Source organism: Thermobia domestica, chromosome 5 (assembly GCF_964235325.1).
Source record: "Thermobia domestica chromosome 5, izTheDome1.hap1.1, whole genome shotgun sequence".
Classification (NCBI taxonomy): Eukaryota; Metazoa; Arthropoda; class Insecta; order Zygentoma; family Lepismatidae; genus Thermobia; species Thermobia domestica.
In genome coordinates, this window is record NC_137458.1 from 278,758,764 (window position 1) to 278,781,723 (window position 22,960).

The window sequence follows — 22,960 nt, forward strand, 5'->3', positions numbered from 1 at the left end:
TGGATCCAAACAACGAAGGTGCAATTTCGAAGGCGCACCAAGTTGTTCAACCAGAGAAGAGAAGATTCATGGTTTGCAGGCAGAACGTAGTTTATAATAAGTTGTCTTCAATTACATAGAAGGGCTACCAAAATAACTGAAGAAAATAACGCCTTTCTTGCTCTTTTTTCTGCCTTATTTTAATATCTTCCTTCCTTTATTTCTATGAAAACTTTTCTTAAAATTTCGATCGCTGACAATGACTCCATCAGCAATTTCACGAAACTTTCAGTTACAGAGAAAATCAAATATTTTAATGTCCCATAACGACAAGGTTACGCGGCATATTTTCCTTATGTAGGATAACGTATCACCGGTCACCAATGTGCCATCTATGCTTTTTTTAAAAAAAAAAAAAAAGTATTTCCATGAGAAACTCACATTAAAACTGTTTTTCTATATCTGATTTTTTGTGACGAGATTATTCAAATAAGAAGCAGCTTTAAATTAATTACATATTATTTTCTTTAACACTGTATCCGATAATTAAATTGTGTGTGTAGAATGAAGGAAAAGATTTTTTTTTTAAATCAAATTACATTACAATTTAGCATCCATTACTTTTCTGTTTTGGTCATTTTTCAAAGAAGGAGAAAAAGGAGGGACACTATTTAGGACTTCAAACCCATCAGAGTATTGAGCTTTATTACATTTATTGATCGGCATCCTCTTTGGTATTAGGAAAATATTCTAATTACTGTATTTTCGTTTCCTAAAATCTATTTTATTCATATATATATATATTTGGTTAGATTCAAAAAGAAAAATTTCATGTAATGGGTAGTCTCTAAAAGAAAAATAACAAATAATTATCAATATATATATATATATATATATATATATAAAATGCACATAGACTCACATGCATTGGAATTTTAATTGTAAGACAGGTTATCCACACTCAGAATCAAAAATGAAATGAAATGAAATTTCTATTTTAACGTTCCACGATTATGCCCTTTAGGCTAGAGGAGACTGATGGTTCATGAAAATGATTATGAAAGGCTAATTGGTTCATGTTAGCATTTCTGTCTCAAATAACTTGAACTAGAAAAACAAATTTCTGAACAAAGCAACGCTTATATTGAAAATAATAAATGTGTGACAGTTTCGCCAACTAACTGAACATATTGGCTTCATCAAACACCGTAAACACCATAAAGTTACATCTAAATATAACAGGATCCTGGAAAATGGTTCTAAAAGCTGATTGACTGATCAAAACGGATTCAGCCAATCATAACAAAAGTTGACAAAAGTGAAACTAAACACCACAAATTCCTTTTCCTCCCTGATCAGGTAGAAAACAAAGCTACAAATTAACCCTTTCCATTGGAATGCAAGAGTTAAAATTGACGAACAGTGGGGCAGGTTATCAGAAAGACTTGATTTGTAGCTTAGTTTTCGGCTGGACAAAGGAGGGAAAGAAATTTATGGTGTTTAGTTTCACTTTTGTCAACTTTTGTTATGATTATCTGAATCCTTTTGATCAGCCAATCAGCGTTTAGAACCATTTTCCGGGATCCTGTTATATTTAGATGCAACTCTCTCTTGTTTTTACAGTATCTGATGAAGCCAATATGTTCAGTTAGTTGGCGAAACTGTCACACAGTTTCATATATCCCATTCTTCAATACGATAAGCAATATGCACATCGTGTTAATATAGACAAATATATACAGTGGAATGACTAAAAAGTAGCATTTAAGTGAACGAAAACAAATTTTGGGATTTATTTTGAGTACACATATAGATAGAATGTTACAATTTATTATTATTTGTTTCGTTATACTTTGCAGAGGGAAGAATGGCGAGATTTTTTAATTCCTTCAAGAGGAAAAAACCATCCTCTGCACAATCAAGAAAGGAAGAAGAAACATTAGAAGAAGTGGAAGAAGGTAATGTAAATAATGCTTTCAGGTCTTTCGAAATACGTGTATTTAAAAGAAACAACACAACATTGTACATTCAGATACTACATTGAAACCAAATATGAAAGCAAATACTGCCTTTTGAAAATTAGTTTATTCTTTTAAAACATTCAAAACTTAAATATCGCTAAGAATTGATTAAATAACAAACAGTGGAAGTCTGTAATTAAAAATGTATTGAGTACTAGCACGATATCAATATGTACAATATGAGATAACAACGAGTTATTTCCACCAGGAAGTTGACCACTACTTGACAAGTAATCGTAGCATAGATTGGACAAAATATTTCTTCACTCCTCTTCCCCATTGAGTCCATTTATTTACATTTTCTTGCTGTCTTTATTATTTTATTATTGTTATAATTAATTTGACTTCTATTCGTATCCTCGTGAACAAGATTCCAGGAAAGGGTTGAAAGTTTCAAAGTGCATGGATTATTCAGGAATCAGAATTAAAAGTGAGATTAGCAAATAAGTCATTTTCCAAAAATATCTCTCAGTACATATCGTACTTTTATCGTCCTTTGAGGCATGGGGAGATTTGAAGATAACAAGATGGACTTCCTTCTCGTTTTGAATCATCTTTCCACCAATTGAATATTACCTCAACAGCGGGTTCCACAAATTATACCAGTTTCAAATAAAACGTCCAGGGTTTATAAATCACAAACGATTGAAGATAAAAAGTATGAAGCAAAAAGTGAAATAGGGAAATATCATAAATTGCATTGAATGAAGTGCTCTGCTTACCCCATAGTCCGAGGGAAGGGGATCACTTGATAATTTCAAATAGTGATATATAATTTTTGATATATATTTGGTATATATAATTTATATCATTGAAAAGATCATGAAAAAACAAACAACTTTCGTAGGAAAATGTTTTTCACGTAAAGCGCAGTTTTCGAAATAGCCAATATTTAACTGTTCTTGCACAATCAGATACAATGACCAGCGGGAGATAAGTATATAAAGGGGAGGGGGGATAAAGAGGATAATGTCTTAAAGCTCACCGAATGAAATGGTCTGCTTGCTAAACAGGAATCCCTGTCATGGAGCTTTGATGAACCACCCGAAAATTTTAAATGGATGTAATTTGACACATAATTGAAAGGACCCTGAAAAACAAACAACTTTTGTGGGGAAAATGTTTCGTTGTAGGGTTCTATCTAGGAAACGGTCACCTTTTAACTGAGTTTTATTTTAAAGTGGAAGAATTCACAACTCAATGGTAGTCATTATCGTAAACGGCACCCCCCTCCCCATCCCTACAAATCCTATAGAACTCGTTTGTTGTTCTATGATCCTTCCAATTATGCACCAAATTACATACCGTATCGTTTAAAATCTTTGGATATCCCCCGGAGCCCTGTAGGGCAAGCAGAATACTTCATTTGATGCACCTTTTAACATTTTCCTATCTCACTTTTTGTTTCATCCTTGTATCTTGAGCCATTTTTGATTTATAATCATTGGGCATTTTATCTTAACGTGCAAGAACTTACAGTTAAATTGTTGCTACCGGTAAACGATGCTCCACACAAAAAACTTTTTACTACAGAAGTTTGTTTTTCCATTATATTTTCAATGATGTAAACAATTATATACTGTACCTTCCGACTTAAATTTTTCGAGTGACACTGTGACACTCAAGTAGAGCGTTCCATTCGATACGTTTTCTGATATTTTTCTATCTCATTTTTTTTGTTTCACGCTTTTCTCTCCAACCGTTTGTGGTTTATAAGCACTGGACATTTATCTGAAACACCTCGTATATAAATGTAATGTTTGCGGGGGAAAAAATCAATATAAGAAATATAATGTTATAAGAATTACTTGTTACAAGAATCCAATTACCTTGACAGTGTAGATGTGTATTGGTCGTCTGAGCTCAAAGAAATATACAGTAGGTAACTTTAGATTTCACAAGTTGTGGGCACTTTTCGATTGAATGCCTTTTTTTTTCTTTTCCACTATTCAAAAATCGTCTAAAATTTTGCATGAAACTCTGGAAGTTAATTTCTATACTTGTATGAGATAATCTCGCATCACTACTCACAAAGTACATTCGCGAAGTGTCGCCTCGGCATTCGTTTAAAATTTATTCAAATGCAAAGTTCTCCGCGGCCCAATGTGTATTGTACTAATTTTAGTAGCACATACCGTTAATTTGCATATTTACGAGCCTTCATATATCCAGAATTGAATCATATACTAGTATAACGCTGAGACACAAAATTACTTTTAGTTTCTTTAGATATAACTGGACATTAATGTGGGCATATGCAAAACAAATTGGATCAAGTACTGCTTCTCTGACACATGTTACCCATCGCGGCCGCCATATTAGATTCAACTTTTTTTTTTTTTTTTCAAAGTAGGAATAGGTGCAAGTGATACATCATATTCATGTACAATTTTCTCGGGAATTCATTGTTGTAGTGTGTTTTACCGTAGCTTCTATCGTTTGCAAGGTATTGCATGTTAAATGTCAGGCACTTCACGAATATTGATCCAAATAGGAAGTTGTGCATGACTCTGTGTGTATATGTAATCTTTTACGTGATTTATCGTTGACAAAATATTCTCTGAAAGAACATACATACAGACACACAGACGTCAATACGGAAATGGTAGGTCTTCATCCAAATCTGGTCGTATCTGGATTTACATTAGGCATTTTGACCATGATACAACACTTCCTTGTTATAATATAACATGAAAGTAATAATAACTCACAGAGATGTAATAAGGTTATGACATCAATGTTGTAAAGAGTTTGTTTATACCTACAGTCAGTAGCGTACGCAGGAATTTATCTCGGGAGGGGTCCAAAATCAATATAAGGATATTTTATATTAAAATTCCTAAAATTGTCCCTAAAATTAGGCTAAATTTACACAAAAGTAGAAATTTCGGGGAGGGTCCGGACCCCCAGGACCCACCCCCTGCGTACGTCCGTGCCTACAGTATTTTTCCAGTTAGAAATTCTTTTGATTTTTCAACATCAGAAACATAAGCGTAACTGATATTATTCTGCAATGTCTATTTGCGAAGTGCCTGGAGGGATTTAACATGCAATACCTTCCAAACTGTACAAGCTACGGTAAAATTCATTACACCAGTGAATTTCTGAGAAAATTGTATATGAATTTGATGTACCATTTGCACCTATTCCCATTTGAAAAAATTAAAGTTGAATCCAAGATAGCAGATCCAAGATGTCGGCAGCGGTGGGTAACATGGTCAGAGAAGCAGTACTTGATCCAATTTGTTTTGCATATGCCCACATTCATGTCCAGTTACATCTAAAGAAACTAAAAGCAATAAGGAACAAGCAAAGAGACTAATACTCACCACAAAAACAGCAGTTTTCTTCTACATGAAAGAAGCACTTTCGGAAGAACCTTCCTCCATCATCAGCTTACTTAAAATTCAAAGAGGATTTAAAAACATGAAGGAGAATGTGGAAATGCAAAAAATGGTTAAAAGAATTAAGAAATGTAAAACACAAATCTTCTGTCAAAAATTAAACACATGCGAATGGGCACTCACTGTCATTGTTTTTGCGGTGAGTATTAGCCTCTTTGCTTCTTTGGTATTAAATGTTATCACTGCTCCCAAAATTGTGATAAACTAAAAGCAGTTTTGTGTCCGAGCGTTATAGTAGTATATGATTGAATTCCGGATATATGAAGGCCTATAAATATGCAAGTTACCGGTATGGTTCGCTAAACTCAGTACGATACACATTGGTCCAGCAGACTGAAATCACTGCTGTGAAACCGGCAATTATTCAGCCATAGATTCATTCGACACAGATTGCTTTGTGTATATGAGGATGAGATGTTGGACCGGAGCAATGTCCGGTAATGAGTACATAAGTTCCACAGTGGTGATTTCAGTCTGCTGGACCAACATGATACGGCAGACTATCAACTGCAGTGAACAACATTAACAAAGACTATATTGACAAATATGTAACCACAGACAGCATTTTGAAGCGATTGGGTTTTCTGTGGGTGATACTCTAACAGTAATACAGTCTTTAGGTTAGAAAACTTTGTGCCCATTGAGTGCCTCACCCGCTTACAAGCGAACAGAAACAAATTCACTTTGCCAATCACACACAGCAGAAAATCAAAAGTATGGGATGGGAAGTGGTTCTCAAACTCCTTCTAGTCCGGATCTGATCCTGTTTGGTTTCTTTCAGTTCGGTCGTCTGAAGGCCTATCTTCATAGTAGACAGTTTGCCAGTGACCAAGAACTCTGTGTGAAACAGTGGTGTAATAGTCAGCGTCCGAGGTTTTACCGAAGTGCATTTACGGCATCGAAAGAACAGGGGCTTAATGTGTCACAGCGGATGGAGAATACATTGAGTAACATGCGTACAAAATTTCATGGCTCTAGTGCAATTATTTAAATAATAATAATAATAATAATAATATGGCCCATTGTGCAAACATTTTGAACGCCTTTAATATATATGTCTGTTATGCCATTATCTACAGATGCAAATAGAAAGGAATGTTGCGGATGCGATGCGATATTTTGTATCCACTCGAACATCTAAGTTTCGTATGTACTTAAATATGTTTTCTTTACTTCTTCCACTACAGGATTTCGCGCTTCCCAAAGGGTTAAGTGTCTTCATATCCTGTTTTCTTTCCGTGAAGGAAATTCTTACGTCCTGCTGTTCCTTCTTTGTGCCCTGAGAGTTTTTGTTTGTTATTATTCATATTGCATCTTTTCTTCAGTTTATTACTCAAATTAATTGATATCTCTTGTTGCTCTCCTTTTTCTGTTACCAAAGTGATGTTATCTGTAAATCCTATTGAAGAACTCCACGTTTATCCTGATGCTTTATTATTACTATTTTGCACGAATAGATATTAAATAATATGAGGATAAAGTCAGCATCCTTGTCAGACATCTTCCCTATTTTTCACCTTTCTGTCTTTTTTTTTTTTTTTTTCCTTTCAGCTTGCGGTGTCCCTTTATGTTCATATATTCCGTTTTTCCAGTAGTTGATAATGAAGTTTCTTATGTATCGTAAATATTTTGTCTTTCCCATAGGTAAAGAAAATGAAGAATCACCAGAGGGCGGAGAGGCCGAAGATGACAGAGCACAAAGTGGAAAGTCAAAAGCCAGTCAACTAGGTTCAGAAAAAAAGGTAGGTAAAAAACTATTTAGCAATTACAGAAATAAATTTCAGTTCTGTAGAAACTTAGGAAGAGAAAATATTTTGAGAGTGTGTCTTATTAGCATTATTAAGAATAAATATGTTTTAGTAAACTTATATTAAATGTTAAACTAAGCCATTCATCGTTCATTTTCTAAAGCATCAATCGAGAAAAAATAATTATCTTGCAAGTATTTAAGGAAGAAATATTAATACCTGTCCAAAATTGTGTTGAATAGTTGTGTATTTTTTGAAGTACGAATCAACAAAATTTTGAAAACAATGTGTATGGTTCATGGTTCAAAATAAATTTTTCATGCAGAGATTAAGTACTGTATATTGGGAAAATATTTGCATCATTCTTTAGCCAGATGGTAGTTTTTCCTTTATAGTAATTTGTACACAGAGTATTATGTAATTAATTGCAACATTTCGCAATACCAATGAACAGTTTGTATGCTTCCTTAGATTAAGAGAAAAAACACACACTGTATCTTGCAAAAATTGTACAACACGTTTTCTAAACTTCCGAACTATGCTATGCGTAATGTTGAAAATCGTACATAACGCCTTTGTTCATCTGTCTGTCTGTCGACAGATGTCAGAGCAAACGGCAAGAGATATCGAGAAGTGGTTTTCTGTAATCGATTAAACATCCCAAGAATAGTTTCCATCTCCTCCGTTAACCTATTATTCACACCGAAAGTGGTTCAAATTGGCCATTTCCGTTTTCAACATTTAACGCCATAGAACGAAAACTATAACATAACGAGCAGCTTTAGAGAATATACCATCAAAACCCGCAACACTTTACCAAAACCAGAAGTGGTTGAAATGTACTAGTACCGGTTTCAATACTGATTTTCGTAGAACGAAAGCAGTAAGAGATATCGAGATGCGATTTTTTGCAATCAATTCAGCTTCCCAAGAGTAGATTCCTCTTGTCCATTATCCCTCTATTCGAACTGAAAGTTGTTCAAATTAATCATTTCCGGTTTCAACATTTATCGCCGTAGAACAAAAATGGTAAAAGGTAGCGATAAGCTATTTTCTCTAGTTGCTTTACAGTGTCAAGAGAACATACCATCACAACCACAACACTGTACCAAAACCAGAAGTGGTTGAAATTTACTACCACTTCCGGTTTCAATCCTGATTTCCGTAGAGCAAAAACAATAAGAGAGATCAAGATGCAGATTTTTCCAATGATTCAGCTTCCTAAAAGTAGGTTCTATCTCCTCCCTTAACTCTATTCAATCTGGAAGTGGCTCAAATTAACTATTTCCGGTTTAAACATTTATCATTGTAGAACAAGAATGGTAATATATAGGACACCGGTTTTTGATATTGAGCAGGGTGTCAAGGGAACATATCGTCATAACTAGCAACACTCTACTAGACCGGAAGGGTTAAAAAATACTACTTCCGGTTTCAGTACTGGTTTCTATGGAGCAAAATTGGTAAGAGATATCGAATGCAGTTTTTTACGATCGTTTCAGCTGTGCAAGAGTAGGTTCTATCTTCTCCCTTAACCCTCCATTCAATCTGGAAGTGGTTCATACTATCGATTTCTGGTTTCAGCCTTCCTCGCCATGGAACAAAAGTAATAAGGGATAGTGAGTAATGACTTTTTAATATGGATTCAGCGTCCGAGGAACAGTTTCTATTGCAACCAATAGATATAGATGTACTACTTCAAGTTTGAGTATTGAATTCACATAGTTTGGAAGCTGACTGTAGTTTCACACTGCGAAACGAAACTCCCTTGTTAATAAGAAGTGTAATTGCCATAATATTACTCTCAAATGTAACTGAAAGGTACAATTCGTCTCTGATAGCAACCTAGTTGCAGTATACGTAATGAAATAAGACAAAAGTCGTTATTTGAGGAAACTGTTAGAACTTATATGCACCTGAAAACCCTTGATGTCAAAGACAATGTGAACATCGAATTTCTGGAAATTTGAAATATCGATGCTCAGTGTTCCTTAAACGTAATAAAGGGCGTCAATTTACGTATCCATCAAATGGTGAACATCTCTAGAAATGTCCAAACTCACGAGTCCATGTGAGAATGAGTCCAGAGAGGCTGTAGGCGCGAGCACAACCGAGTGCCCCCCCCCCCCCAATTGAGAATAGTGAATCTGAGCCCAGGTGAGCCCGAATGATCTCCTATTCCAAAATGAACACCTGTGCCGTGAACATGCCTGGTAATACACATACCACCTTGAATAATGTCGGATGCAGAATATTTCAAAGAATGATTATGCAGCAAATTATTCATTCTTTTTAAGGGCTTCAGAGGGCTGAGTCGCGATTCATTGAAGCAAAATCGAGCATGCGTGTGTTAACTTGGACTACTACTACTTCCCCAACGTGGGCTACTACTTCCCCTCTGTTGACAAGTTCATTTCTTCTATGCTTTTAAAAAGAGAATCGCATTTGTAATGGTTATGTTGTTATTCTTTGCCGTGCCAAAGATTTCAGCTTTCCAGATCAAAATGCAATGAAAGCATCAAGGATCTCACGGCTATGAAAATAATTTCTATGCGGTGGGAGTAGCCGCATTGGTTCTCCCGTCAAGGGGTTCCGAAAGCCACTGTATGTAGTACAAGCTTCCAAGAGCGGTCAACGTGCCGTGGCCCGTATAATAATAATAATAATAATAATAATATTTAATGATACTCTCGGTAACTAGTCTGTAAGGCTTTACCTACAAACCGGACTACTCAGGTTCAATCCCTGGTGTCGCGGAATTCATTCTATTGTTCCTTCCTCAAAATGCCTGTGGATTAAACATGTTTTCTGGAAAGCATGCATCGATAGAGTGAGTGAATGTTAGGGCTATGATTTTCATATCAATACTGTAAAATAATCGTCATATTTTACATTTGCTTAAGTTTATGAACGAAATTTCTACATATCATTATAATAAAATCATATTTCAAGTATATCAATCATTTGTGAAAATTATTATTATTTTAAGAGACATATTTCAGCAATTTTGTCCATCATAATGTGGAATTGTGGGATGATCTTGCATAGGATTTAGCTTTAAGAAGAATTTCATCCGAGTGGCAGGATTTTCAGAATGAAAAATTCCATTAAGAAGTTATACATTTGCAGCGCAGCTGAAAAAGTTACCGAGAAAGAGGAGAGCAACAAAGCCTTGAAACAGTGTATATGATAATTTATTATAAGATGGAAGACCTTTTTACCGCTTTAAATACTCCGAAACGCTAGGAAAGTAAGTGTAAGTTCTAGCATAATGGTAAATATGCAGAAAAAAATCCATAGCCCGGATCAGATGTTTTCAAATCAAAACCAGACCCGAAGGTACAAATGACACCTATTCTGCAGGGGCATAGGACAAATTAGGCAATCTTTCACAATGCCACCCAAGCCTCTCGAAGTTTGCCGCCGTAGACCAAATTTTGCTGATACCAGATACAAAGCGCAAAATGCTTAGTAAGTGCAGCTTTAGGAACCGCTCAAACGACGAAAACTGTTCACTTACCAAAGGTTTTATATATATATATATATATATATATATATATATATATATATATATATATATATATATATATATATATATATATATATATAAACATACGAATAAATTCAAAATAAATACAGAGTTTGTCATTAAATAAGTTTTAATGGCGTTTACATTAATAACAACGTATTAATAAATAATTGGACTACACTGTCATTTAATAGGTTTTAATGGCGTTTATATTAATAACAACGTATTAACAAATAAGTGGACTGGATGTTTTTAAAAGTTTTAAATGTAAAATGTGATTTGCTTTGCACAACACGAATACACAGTTCACAAAAAAGGCGAGATGGAAACACTTCGATGCCTATCCACTCGGCATGAACATTACATAAACAGTGCTTAGTGGGGCCGAAATAACAAAACTTGATCACCTAAAAGCCAAACAAATATTTGAGGATTGAAGAAAACTTAACACCGGAGCTCTCTAGTGGAGAGAGTGGTACTACCACAACATATTTACAGTTTCAAGTTGAAGCTAACTAGTCCGAACAAAAACCTTTCCTGAGCATAAGACGCCTTCGTCCAGGAGACTTCACTGCGGCAGACTGACAAAAGGCAATTGTTCTGACGATACCAAATTAACCACTTCAGATCTGGTGCAAAGCAACGGACGTGGAGGAAGGATAGGTAATGTCTCCAGTACCCTCTCATACAATCGACACTCAAGTTTGATAGAAACAACTTGCTTTTATGGGGTGTATAGCCAGTCGAGAGATTGGGCGATGCCGATGAGTTGTTGGCAGGATAAACTGAGCCCAACAATACGTCACCACCTTAGTGACGGAGCTTTCGGATAATTTCGAACAATGATAACTCCACATCTCTCAGATTTTATCTTCAAGTAAAATAACGATCCGAAGCACGGTGCACATGTTACGATTAATGGCTTCAAAATCAAGAATTTCACTTTTAACATGGCCTCCAAAATTTTCTAAAAAAAACACCTTGAACACCTTTCGAATTGAGGTAAAAAAAAAAAAAAAAATGACTATATCACTCTAGACAAAATTTGGAGTTGTACAAGTACTGCCTGGAGCATTAATCCGACTTCCACGTGTGCACACCTTGCAGAATCAATCCCTCGAAGAACTCAAGCACTCATCCGTACGAAGGGTAACCACACAAAATATTAAGAAAGAAGTGAATATAGCTTTAATAATTAAAGTCAGCCATTTAATCAAATGTACTTTCTTTTTTAGAATGTTCTATAAGATCATGAAAATAGTTTAACATTATTCTATTATAAAAGTTAAATCACTGTTTTACCGTTTTCTAACAGAAACTAAACCCGTCTAAAAAATAAACTATAAACTAGGACTTCGTTCGAGCAATGTTTCATTAGCCAAATAGTTAAGCCACTGTTTGAGGAGGTTTTGAAATTACTCTGCCTTAGAATTTTTACCAAAAAGTAGCAATATATATTGTTATTATTATTCTCAGAGTTCATTGTGCTAATAATATATAATTTTTATTTATTAATTTTAAAAATATTGTTTCTTTTTCAGTCAAAAACCTGCTCTATTCTTTAGCAGAAGAAGAAAGAAAACGTTTCCGTTTGAAAGTTGTGTATAAGCTGTGATGATACTATGAGAGACAAAAAAACAATCTTCTAAGATTGTGCAGCAGTTTCTAATTGTATTTATATCGTGGTATTACACGGACCTTTCTTAAAGTAAGAACCAAACAAGTGACACATATGCTTTAATAATTGTTGTACTTAGGAGTGAAATAAGGTGAAATATTTCTATTATGCAGGTGAACTAAGGAAGAATGAATATTTAACTAAGAAAATAATTATTACTTTTGCTTTAATTTGAATGATATATGTTTTAGTGATCTGTATTATTCCAAAATCAATATCACTTTTGATTTTTGTCATGTAAGAATTAAAAATAATTATCTTACATAAAGACTACATCAACACAAGTCCCAAGTATGTTAACATTTGAATTATACAATTTTATGAAATATGAAAATGAATTTTGAATGTGATTCAGAAAGCAGGTGCTATCTTTGAGGTAGATTACACAAATAACAATGAGTTCGTTTACATGGAGGTTTCATATAATATTCAATATCATTAAATTGACATTATCAGCTAAAGTTCCAATACTGACAAGAGTATTTGGTACATTTTAAATAGTTTTTCAAGTATCCAGTATCCATGACTTGTTAGTATGTATATATATATATCGCTGATCTCGTGACCAAAATTAAAATTAACCGATATTCTGGGTATGCAGTACAAATATGGCAAACGCAGGAGCACATTCATTGATATGGAGTTCAATATAAACTTGCGGTGATATTAAACCATTATTGTTCTTAATTTGAGGGAGAGGATATTTTAAAATTGTCTTACAAATTACTTCAAAATAAGATTAAGATCCCTTCTTTAGTTGTATTGTCGATATACGTAAGATTAAATAAATATTTGTAGGCAGTGAGGCTATTTATTTCAGAAGCATTGTGGTATAAGTTCCCCAAATTTATTTTCTTACTTATTTTCTTATGTACTCGGTGAAGAGCCACGTGTTACCTGCCAACTGGGCGGTCCGGATTCGAGCCCCGGTGGAGGCGAGAAATTTTTCTCGTTCCAGTGTGGCTTTGAGGTTCTCCCAGCCTCTTTAAAATGGGTACCTGGGGATTCTGGAGAAATAAAAGGAACCAGAGCTTAAAGCTGAAGTAAAGAAAGTTGAGGAACGGTTAACTCTACACACAAACTTGCCCCTACAAGGTATGTTCATTCCTGTTTCAGATACAATTTCATCAGTTTCTGAAGCAGTTTCGCTTAGGACATAGTATTTCTGGGTCCGTAAGAAACACATTAAGCTTATCTTTTATTTATCTTAAACCTATGTGTTTCTAGCCATTCATCAAATAATTTTTCCAGCTTTGCGCTATGAATCACAAAATAACATTTTAATTTTGTTTGGACGGTTTTGCCACATAGTACTGCATATTTAAAATTCGCTGCACAATTGAGATCAGCTGCCATTTCCATACTTGTCTCTCATCAGCTGGTACAGCTCTATTGCACCACCTGAGAAGGGTATTAGTTGAACTTGCCATACATCAAGATAAGAAAAATAGATTAAATAAAATAAAATCATTAGTTTGCTTAACCACAGCAGAACGTTAAACAATTTGGAATACCTTAAAATTTGTGAGCTATATTGAGATTTTATTGGAGAACTAATGTCCTAAAGTTACTGCGCTTTCTTCTTGAAGCATTCTCACGAAGTTGTATTGATGCAACGAAAATTTTATACTTCTGTTGAATTTAGACGATTCTTGCATGTTAAACTTTGGCTTGAACGCATTTGATATAAATATACTGTATAATAGCAATGACAAACATTTTGAAAGAAAATAAAATTCTGTTTTCACTTTTGTAAATAATCGTATCTGAAATATGTGTTGGATTCCGTCCTTACGTGCCTTGTCGATTTACCATGTTGTGACTTGTTGTTTGTATCAACAAAATAACACCTAAGAAATATGTATAGCGTAGCGTATTGTTTTCTTATGCACAATGTTTATTTCCAGACTATTTGTTATATGATGTAAACTGAAAAATCGTAACAAAAATAGTTTACGCCTAATAGATTTCCGACAAAGCATTATGCAAAATACTTTATAGAAAAGTAAACAAATTTCGCCAATGAGCCTCCCAAAAGCATTTGCATTCAGTAGATTGCTTCTATCTTTTTCTAGTTCGTAAAGGGTTGGTTAGTTGGATTCAAGTTTAGCGTTCTTTGTCAACGCCGAGCTTATGTGAGACGTGAACCTACAGTTTAAGGTAGAATCTGAACCACCGTAATGCGTTCAAATTTAATGCTTTCCCACGGAGAACTGAACCCGGGACTCCTATGTAACAAAGACGTGCGTGTTGCCACCAGACCAGCGGAGAGGGCTAGTTCATAATGTGTGAAAAGAAGACAATTATAAGAATAATGAACTTAGTTGTTACCATCAGTAGAAAAAAAATAAATAAAAATAATGTAAAAATTTTGGATTTCGGTTTATTCTACTGATGTTGGAAAAGCTATTTTCAAGGTTACCAATCCTATACTTACCGTTCTTTCCCTCTTTATGGGCTAGAAAATAATAGTAGTAAACGCCAACTCCTTTGCAAAAATCATTGGAAGAGTTTCTTAACTAGCATGTGCCTATTATAGTAAGATTTTAAAAATGTATCATCTTTAATAATTGTACCAATAAGATCATGAAAAATGGTACAATGTTCTTGGAGTAAATGCTGATATAATAGCAGTACATGATACTGAGCTTTTCTTATACTAGAACGGACAAATTGTGAGTTCGATACTTTAATGCGAAAAAGTAAATTTACAACTTATACATGATTTTTTAAAATTACTTTATGATTTTTTTCTTAGTTGCGTTATAAACAAAAAAAATCAAATATGGTATTGTGTAGTATATTGTGGATCATTAGTTGAATGAATTTTTGCTAAAAATAAGGTATTTGCTATCTACGTGAATATATATATTATTTCACCGTATGATTATATTTTTCTGGGACTCGAAAGACGATTTTGAAATATGTGATCAAAATAATACGAATATTTAAAAAGTATTGTGAATTTCCTAATTATCTTGTGATGATGATTTGGGTACAAGATTTCTGGAACTTACTGTGATTGTTTTTTATGTAAAATCGATCTCTTGTACGTAATTTTAAAATCAATACGAAAATCTCGCTAAATATGTGAAAATATGTATAGATGTTGTAAATATAAAACAAACTGAATAAAATTGTGTTACTATAATTAACGTGTTAATAGTTATAGAAAAGAAACAGAAATATGCACAAATTGAGTGTTCTCGTGGGTCGTTTATTAAAACATACGGATAGTACTTGTAAAAGGTACTACAGATCGTCACGTATTTTCGTAATCAAATACAGCACAATTTTAAATTTAGGAAGTGTCTTTGAAAAATTGAACGAAAGGTACAAGGCACAAATTTGTCTAAGAGATAAAATTGTACTTTGATATTTTTCTGTAATTTTGGTCATTCTAGGGCTTGTTATCCTAATTTGTAAGTACTTTATTACTTACAAAATTTGTAGTAATTTTCAATTAAGTTAAATGATAATCTTAAGGATCATCAGTCTCGATCTCATTTTTCAAAATACCCCAGAAATCAAAAATGTTTCTCTGCGTAATTATTTAGTATTTAGAAGATAGTACTTACTGAAATATTTATTGAAGGGAACTGGTTGACGCATTTCGATACTGTTTTAAAATGTTACATTTTTGATACAACAAAAATTCATCTGAGGTTGAAAATCGGCCACACAATCTGTTTCATGTAAAATGAGAATGTTTTGTGTGTGTGTGTGTATGTATGAAATAGTTTGTTATAATTGCGTTTTTGCATATAAGTGGCATTCAAGGAACGAAGAAGTGGTGTCTTAAGTGAGATTCTCACTTACGAAAGATTCGTTAAATTTCCAGTACTTTCAACAAGAAATCTCTGTAGGAAAGCAAGATTTTCCGCAGAGAGATTCGATCTTCATGTAAGTGGCCTGTGGTGTTGAAAATGACTACAGCATAAGTTGTAGCTGAAATCATCAACGCAATCTCTTAAAGACGCAACAAACGGATAGATTCACACTCAGTGAAATAGTTTGTATTATTGGTAAGTTCCCCATTTTTAAAGAATATGTCTTCAAATCAATTAGAGATTGATTTTTAACTGATTCTAGAATCAATCTATGTATTTATGCCTTTGTCAGCAGTGAAATGAGATCTGAACCACTGTTATGCGTTCGATGCTTTCCCACTGGAAATCGAACCCGAGACCTCGTGCACCAAGGACACGGGCGCTAGTCACTAGACTAGCAAGGAGAGCTCAAATTAATGACGTCATAGGCTTAGATGCAAGAACAAGGTCCATTTTGAAAACATTGAATAGTATTTTTACCGATAGCGGTGGCATGGTCCTACGTTGAAGGCGATATATTGTAGTGGGGAACAGCCTATATTGTGACAATTGATCTTGAATGATGGCGAATGCACCCTCCAACTATTCCGGACCCAAACCCTGTCTGGTTTGAAGTCCATGTTAATTAGTAGGTTCTGTCTTTCATAACCTCGGTAAGGACACAAAACTCAACTCTATGTGTAGTATTTTGCACTTACTAGAAAATTAAGCAGAGAAATTAACATGCTTCGTTGATTTCTTGTAATATCTTGGAAAAGGTAGAAAGAAGTGAGGAAGGAGCTGATGAGCATCTTTAAGAGGAAAGTTTATGTAATGCTTGATATAGTCGACTTGTAAATAAATTATTTTGTTTGTGTAGGTATTTTCTTGTCATGTCAATAGGAATTGAAAATAAAATATTTCGCAGATTTCATTTCAAACTATCAGCAGTACTGGTCTAATATTTTTTTAATAAACTTTTCATAGGACTTTCCTGAATTCATTGTTAAGCTGTATTTGTAAATAATCTATGTTATTTCTGTGTGGAGTGTGAAGTAGATACTTTGACTAGCAGAATTTTATATTAAGACAATTGCATACTTATATTATCACATGTCATTTCTTTTCTTTTTAAAAAAAATCCACCCGTTTCTTTCCACAGCCATACATTCTTAGGGATACAAAAGACGTATGTTGCAAACATGCTAGAAATCTAAGAGTAAAACACTTTTAAAACAAAAATAATTGGCTCATAATTTTAAAAATACATACAGTAACAAATATTTCATACTAAAACAAACTTTTTCCTAAAAAATTTGATTACCTGTGATAGATTCTAATAACGATAACTTTTCTGGCACAAACTGTTTTACTATTCAGTTATCCTGAAGATTGTCAAGGTTTGTTTTAAAAAAGAAATCAGTACTATGCAAATAAAATTTAATCCAGGTAATATATTCCGTCCTCTCGAATATGAAACGAATTTGTTGCACAAATATTGTATTTTGTTAATTTTTATTTTTGGAAATAAATATTTTACACATACAATATATCAAGTGTGTACACGTTTATTTAAATAACTTTCCCCCTAGAAGGCCTCTACCAATGACCAAAAAACCCTTTCATTTTACTATTCACATAGTGTATATAGTTTATTGTGCTCATGAAGACTGACGTTTAACAAATACGCACATAAACTCATTGAATGAAGTTGAAATTGATGCATTTTCTAATTAAATAATATTATTTCATCAAATTTACTTCAAAATAGACGAATAGCCTTTAAATACATAGGAAAATCTAACTTAACTCCATCTTTTTGAATCATACATTTGCATTGATCATTTATCAGTACTTGAGCTTTCTGTGGCTGATTCGGATCCTTCGCGGTTCACGTCTTACATAGTCAAGGGGCTGAAAAGGGACCTTCGACTCCAGATAAGTAATTTAATACTACCTACTTTTGAAATTTGGCCCTAATACAGACAACTTCAAATCAAGTATACTAGTGCTTTAATGTTAAAACTGAATATATTGGTTGTATCGTTCCACAATGTATTAGTTTTTCACCAATATAATACAGGAAATCGGGATAGTACGAGAGGGTGTGTTGATAAAGATTGAGCCTTACCAAGAAAAAATTGAGCTAGGAAGCTGAAACTCCCACACTATTCCACATATTCCCCTAGTAGGTCAATGCATTTGCGACATCTGTCCTGCAACTTTTTAAGTCCTTGTAAATAGGTCTTTTGTTTGCTGCTGTAATCACTCATTTGTAGCATCAGTTGTCTCTTGAACTCTCTGAAAACGGTAACCTTTGAAACGTTTTTTGAGATTCTGAAACAGATGATAATCAAATGGAGCTAGGTCAGGCGAATAAATGGGATGAGACAGCACTTGAAAGCCTAGGGTGCTCAATATCTCCTATGTTTCAGATGCCGTATGTGTGGAGGCATGTCGTGCAAAGGCAGAACATCTTTGGAGCGCTTACCGCGACGTTTGCCCTTGATGTTTTCGCGCAACTTCCTCAAAAGACCACAGTAATATGCTGCATTAGTGGTTGCACCCACTGGAAGATAATCCACCAGCAGAACTCCGTCCTTATCCCAAAAGATCGTTGCCATTTGTTTCTGTGCTGACCTCTACACACGGCACTTCTTTGGACGGGGAAGAGAACTGTGCCTCCATTCCTTAGACTGTTCTTTAGTCTCGGCAACATAACAATAGATCCACGTCTCAACACTAGTTACGAATTTCTCTAAAAAACCAGCCTCACTTGCAAAATGTCCAAAACTGTTCTCACTCTTTCCTGCTTTTGTTCCTTCGTCAGAAGTTTGGAGATCCACTTTGCTGCAACCTTCCTCATATCCAGATCATTACGGATAATGGTACAAAATCTTTCACGTGATATACTCAAACAATCCTTTTGACGATTTTCCATTATGTCCTGGATGGATTGCACATTTTCGGGAATAGACACTGAAACAGGCCTGCCAGTGGGTTTCGCACTTTCAACATCAAAACGGCCAGTTCCTAAGTTTGCCACCCAGCGTTTGACAGTTGCATATGACGGCCCACGGTCCCCCAAAGTTTGTTTCATTTCAACGTAGATCTGCGTCGCATCTTTCCCTTGGAGAAAGAGAAACTTCATGATGGTCCTATGCTTCTCTGAACTGAAGATTGCTCGAGGTTGAGCCACGTTCACTTCAGAAATGAAAAAAGAAAAGGATGTTAATATCATAGAACATTGCATTTAGCAACAGAGTCTATACAAATACTGCCCTATATACCTTGCTGATTTCAGCTTCCTAGCTAATTTTTCTTGGTAAGGCGCAATCTCTATCAACACTCCCTCGTTGAGCAGTACTTTCCAACTTGGGTGTCGAGAGGTTTTGTTATAAATTCGATTGTTAAACAAATGTAGAATTTCTGATAAAATAAAGAAGCATTCAATAACAGTACTAGATATTTCTGTTTAGTGCTACGTATATGAACGCGGAAGTGAAACTGTATGATGAGGAATACCTAATAAATGGGTTCCACGTGGTGTAGCGATATACCGAATGAAAAAAAAAAAAAAACATGAATGGGTATCGTTTAAAACTGTATGCACTAATAGGGTGTCATGTCAAACTGTGCGTTCTTATAGGGTGTCGCCATAAGGGAAAGATTGGAAAATACTGGTATAGGGATTAGGTAGAATCACTAGCGGGTCTAGAAGTGTCTTTTGGACGGAGCGGATCGCCTCCTGGACGGTAAACGTAGGCTCAATACTGAATTTAGCATCGAAACAGAATTAAGTAGCATATATACAAAGAATAGCTATAATATAAATTTCCAAAATGATGATATACATGATTTGTTGTATTTTTGTTGATAGATTTTATATATAATATAATATGATACTAAATAGCTAAACTTAGAAATAAAAGATAGCCTTTGGAGGCCACTGGGCAAAATTAATATAAAAATGGGTGTGTGAAAAGCACATTATTTAAACACGTGAACTTCGACTTCGAAACTAGAGAGATTTAATATTCTAAACAGGTGTTATAGATTTATCAGTTCCAGTTTCAACACGGATAAAAGGAGCAAATGTACCCTATTTTTGAGACGCTGAATTCACATCAATAACAATTTCTTGTTATCTCTTACAATTTTCCTTTATAAAAATCCAATATAAAATCCAAATCGAGAGTGATATTTCTACAATTTCCGGTTTCAATAGGGGGATTAAAGCCAAGATTGAAGGTATTCTTGGGACATTAAATGTTTAATCTGGTTATTATATAGTGAGATGAGGGGAGCTTCAGGTATGTAACAGGGTTGTTTTTTCTAATAAATATTCATTTTGTGTAACTAAAGTGTGTGCCTATTATCTGGATGGCCCTTGTATTTCATTAATAACCTCACAATATGGCATTACTAATTTGTCCAGAAAAAAATAAACGGGGGATGAGTTTTTTTTTTCGGACTGTTTTTTTCAAAAACGACTCTAGAAATTTTGTTCATATTTCACATAGATATTTCATTAATATCTTGACAATATATTTGTCCTTTAAAAATTTACTAGGGACACGGAACACCAAGTTCTACTGTGATGGAATCCATGGCCTTTTAAAACGTTAGCAGAAGTTCGTCGATTCTAATGGGAGACTATTTTTGATCTTCCAGGTACGTCTTAGGTGACATATCGATGTTCGAAGGTGGCGTGCGAAAAAGCGACATAACTTTCTTGGTTATCTTTATAGTTTAAAATTGCATCCGTTGTGCTCTTTCCTGGCATAAATATCAATTGTTCCATTGATGTTTCTTCCCGTAATCGTTCCTCTATAATTTTCTCCCAAATTTGTATCGTATGTGACATTAGCTTGATTTCTCTGTAATTTCAACATTTATATATATACTCATGTCCAAAATGATGGTCGCATATTTATAAATGTCTTCTTGTAAGAATATAATTTGATAATGATTTTGCAGGGGACTTTTAATACAGATACTATGTGTACAATCGGGAAATGTATATTTGTGGTAAATTTCATAGGAAAAGAATTATAAATACGAAAATTACAGTGAGTAAAACAAAATGCTGCTAAATGAACAAGAAAGTTTTATTTTCGTTTTATTGTTCTTATTTGACATGAAATTTGCCACATACCTGTCTTTGCCGATTATACACATACTAACATTGTAACAAATACCGGGCGAATTCGTTATCAAATTACAGTCCTACAACAACATATTTATAGACATACGACGATAATTTTAGACACGAGTGTACATCTCCCTTCTCCCTGAAGATAGGTACAATAACACTATCCTCCATTGATTTGGTATTTTTTCCTATTAATAGATTTTCTGGATCAGATTCCATATAACATTTATATCTTCTGTCCTCAAACTCTTCCATGCTTCTACCGGTATGCCACTCGGATCTATCGTTTTCCGTCTTCATTTTCTTTAATGCTTTCTCTACTTCTTCCCAGCTTATTCTTGCTCCAAGATTTGGAGTTCCATCGCTGGGAACTTTTCTTGGATTTTCTTAATTTCAAAGCTTTCCGAAATAACCGGCTCACTTCTCTTTTAATTTGTCTCGGTCGGTAAGCACCAATCCAGGGTCATTTCTCATTTGCCTAATATAAGTAATACCCTTTGTTGTCTTGTGTTTATTTTTTGCTAATTATATACCTTCTCCACTTCCCTTGGTGTTAGAAGTTCGTCATTCATTTCATTCAAGGTTTGCGCTTTTGCTCTGGCCACTGCTCTCTTTGCTGCCTTATTAGCCACCTTAAAGCTACAGATATCCTCTTCTGTCCCAGAAGCATTTCACTTTTTTTTTTTTTTTGCTTCTGTCTTTGTGTTAATAGCTTCTTGTACTTCCTTCTGAGACTCTTCCCTGAAGTTCCTCTCGAATTCTTCTCTGCGGACAGTAGTATGTTCTTATTGTTTACGCTCCACTATTTTTGTACATCATATTCTTGCAGATTTACTCCTTCTATAACATTTTCTTCGAGTGATTCCCTTAACTTCTACTCTTTTAGTCCCTACCATCTAATTTTCGGCTCTCCCTTCTATGATGTGGAGTTACGCTTTCAACATACATTACTTTGCACTTTTTAATTTCCTTGAGATACTGTCTCTGACGCAAAATATAATCGATTTGAGTTTCTTTTGCACTACTCTTGTGAGTCAAAAGGTGCTCCTTCTTCTGAAATATCTACTGCAAATCGCCAAATCGAACTGTCAGAAATTTCTCCTTCTCACACCTCAGCCACCGTATATTCTGTCAATCTCTGCCCTGCTTCTACCGACATGCCCATTCAAGTCACCACTCACAATTACTCTTTCTTCCATCGGAATGCTGCGGAGTTCGTGGTCTAAATCCTCATACAGTTCTATCTTCTTCTTCTTCGCAGCCTACTTTGGGAGTATATGATGTAACGTACTTCGTGGGGTGAATCCAAGCACTTTATTTTTTTCTTCCTCGTGTGGCCTCAAGAAGAGACTAGAGGAAATTCTAATTAGGTTCAATAAGGTTATACTGCAGCAAGAAATGTGCTGGATGCAGGTTCTAAATAATTTCAATGTCAAAAAGAACGCTTCATCTTCTAGCATTTATTTTCAACAAATTTCATTTTGTAAATCCAACAAACAACAAACTTTAATTAGAACCATAACGATAACAAAAAAAACATCATTCTGAATATCACCGGAAACGTCCATTATTCAATGTAATGCTTATTCCTATACATTTTAACAAACATGAGAAAAAATCCTAAATTTAGAGGTTTG

At 34.5% G+C, this 22,960-nt stretch overlaps 1 protein-coding gene across 2 annotated transcripts in view; it reads left to right on the forward strand.

Annotated features, from left to right (window-relative positions):
- The window catches only part of LOC145686650 (X-linked retinitis pigmentosa GTPase regulator-like), a 328,222-nt gene extending 310,504 nt beyond the window's left edge, over positions 1–17,718 (forward strand). For both annotated transcript variants that reach the window (XM_081760131.1, XM_081760132.1), the window contains exons 13-15: positions 1,839–1,937; positions 7,049–7,146; positions 12,223–17,718. In XM_081760131.1, coding sequence (XP_081616257.1) covers positions 1,839–1,937; positions 7,049–7,146; positions 12,223–12,246 — 221 coding nt within the window. In that variant the 3' untranslated portion in view covers positions 12,247–17,718. The remainder of the gene's footprint in view (positions 1–1,838; positions 1,938–7,048; positions 7,147–12,222) is intronic.
- The last annotated feature ends 5,242 nt before the right edge of the window (positions 17,719–22,960 follow it).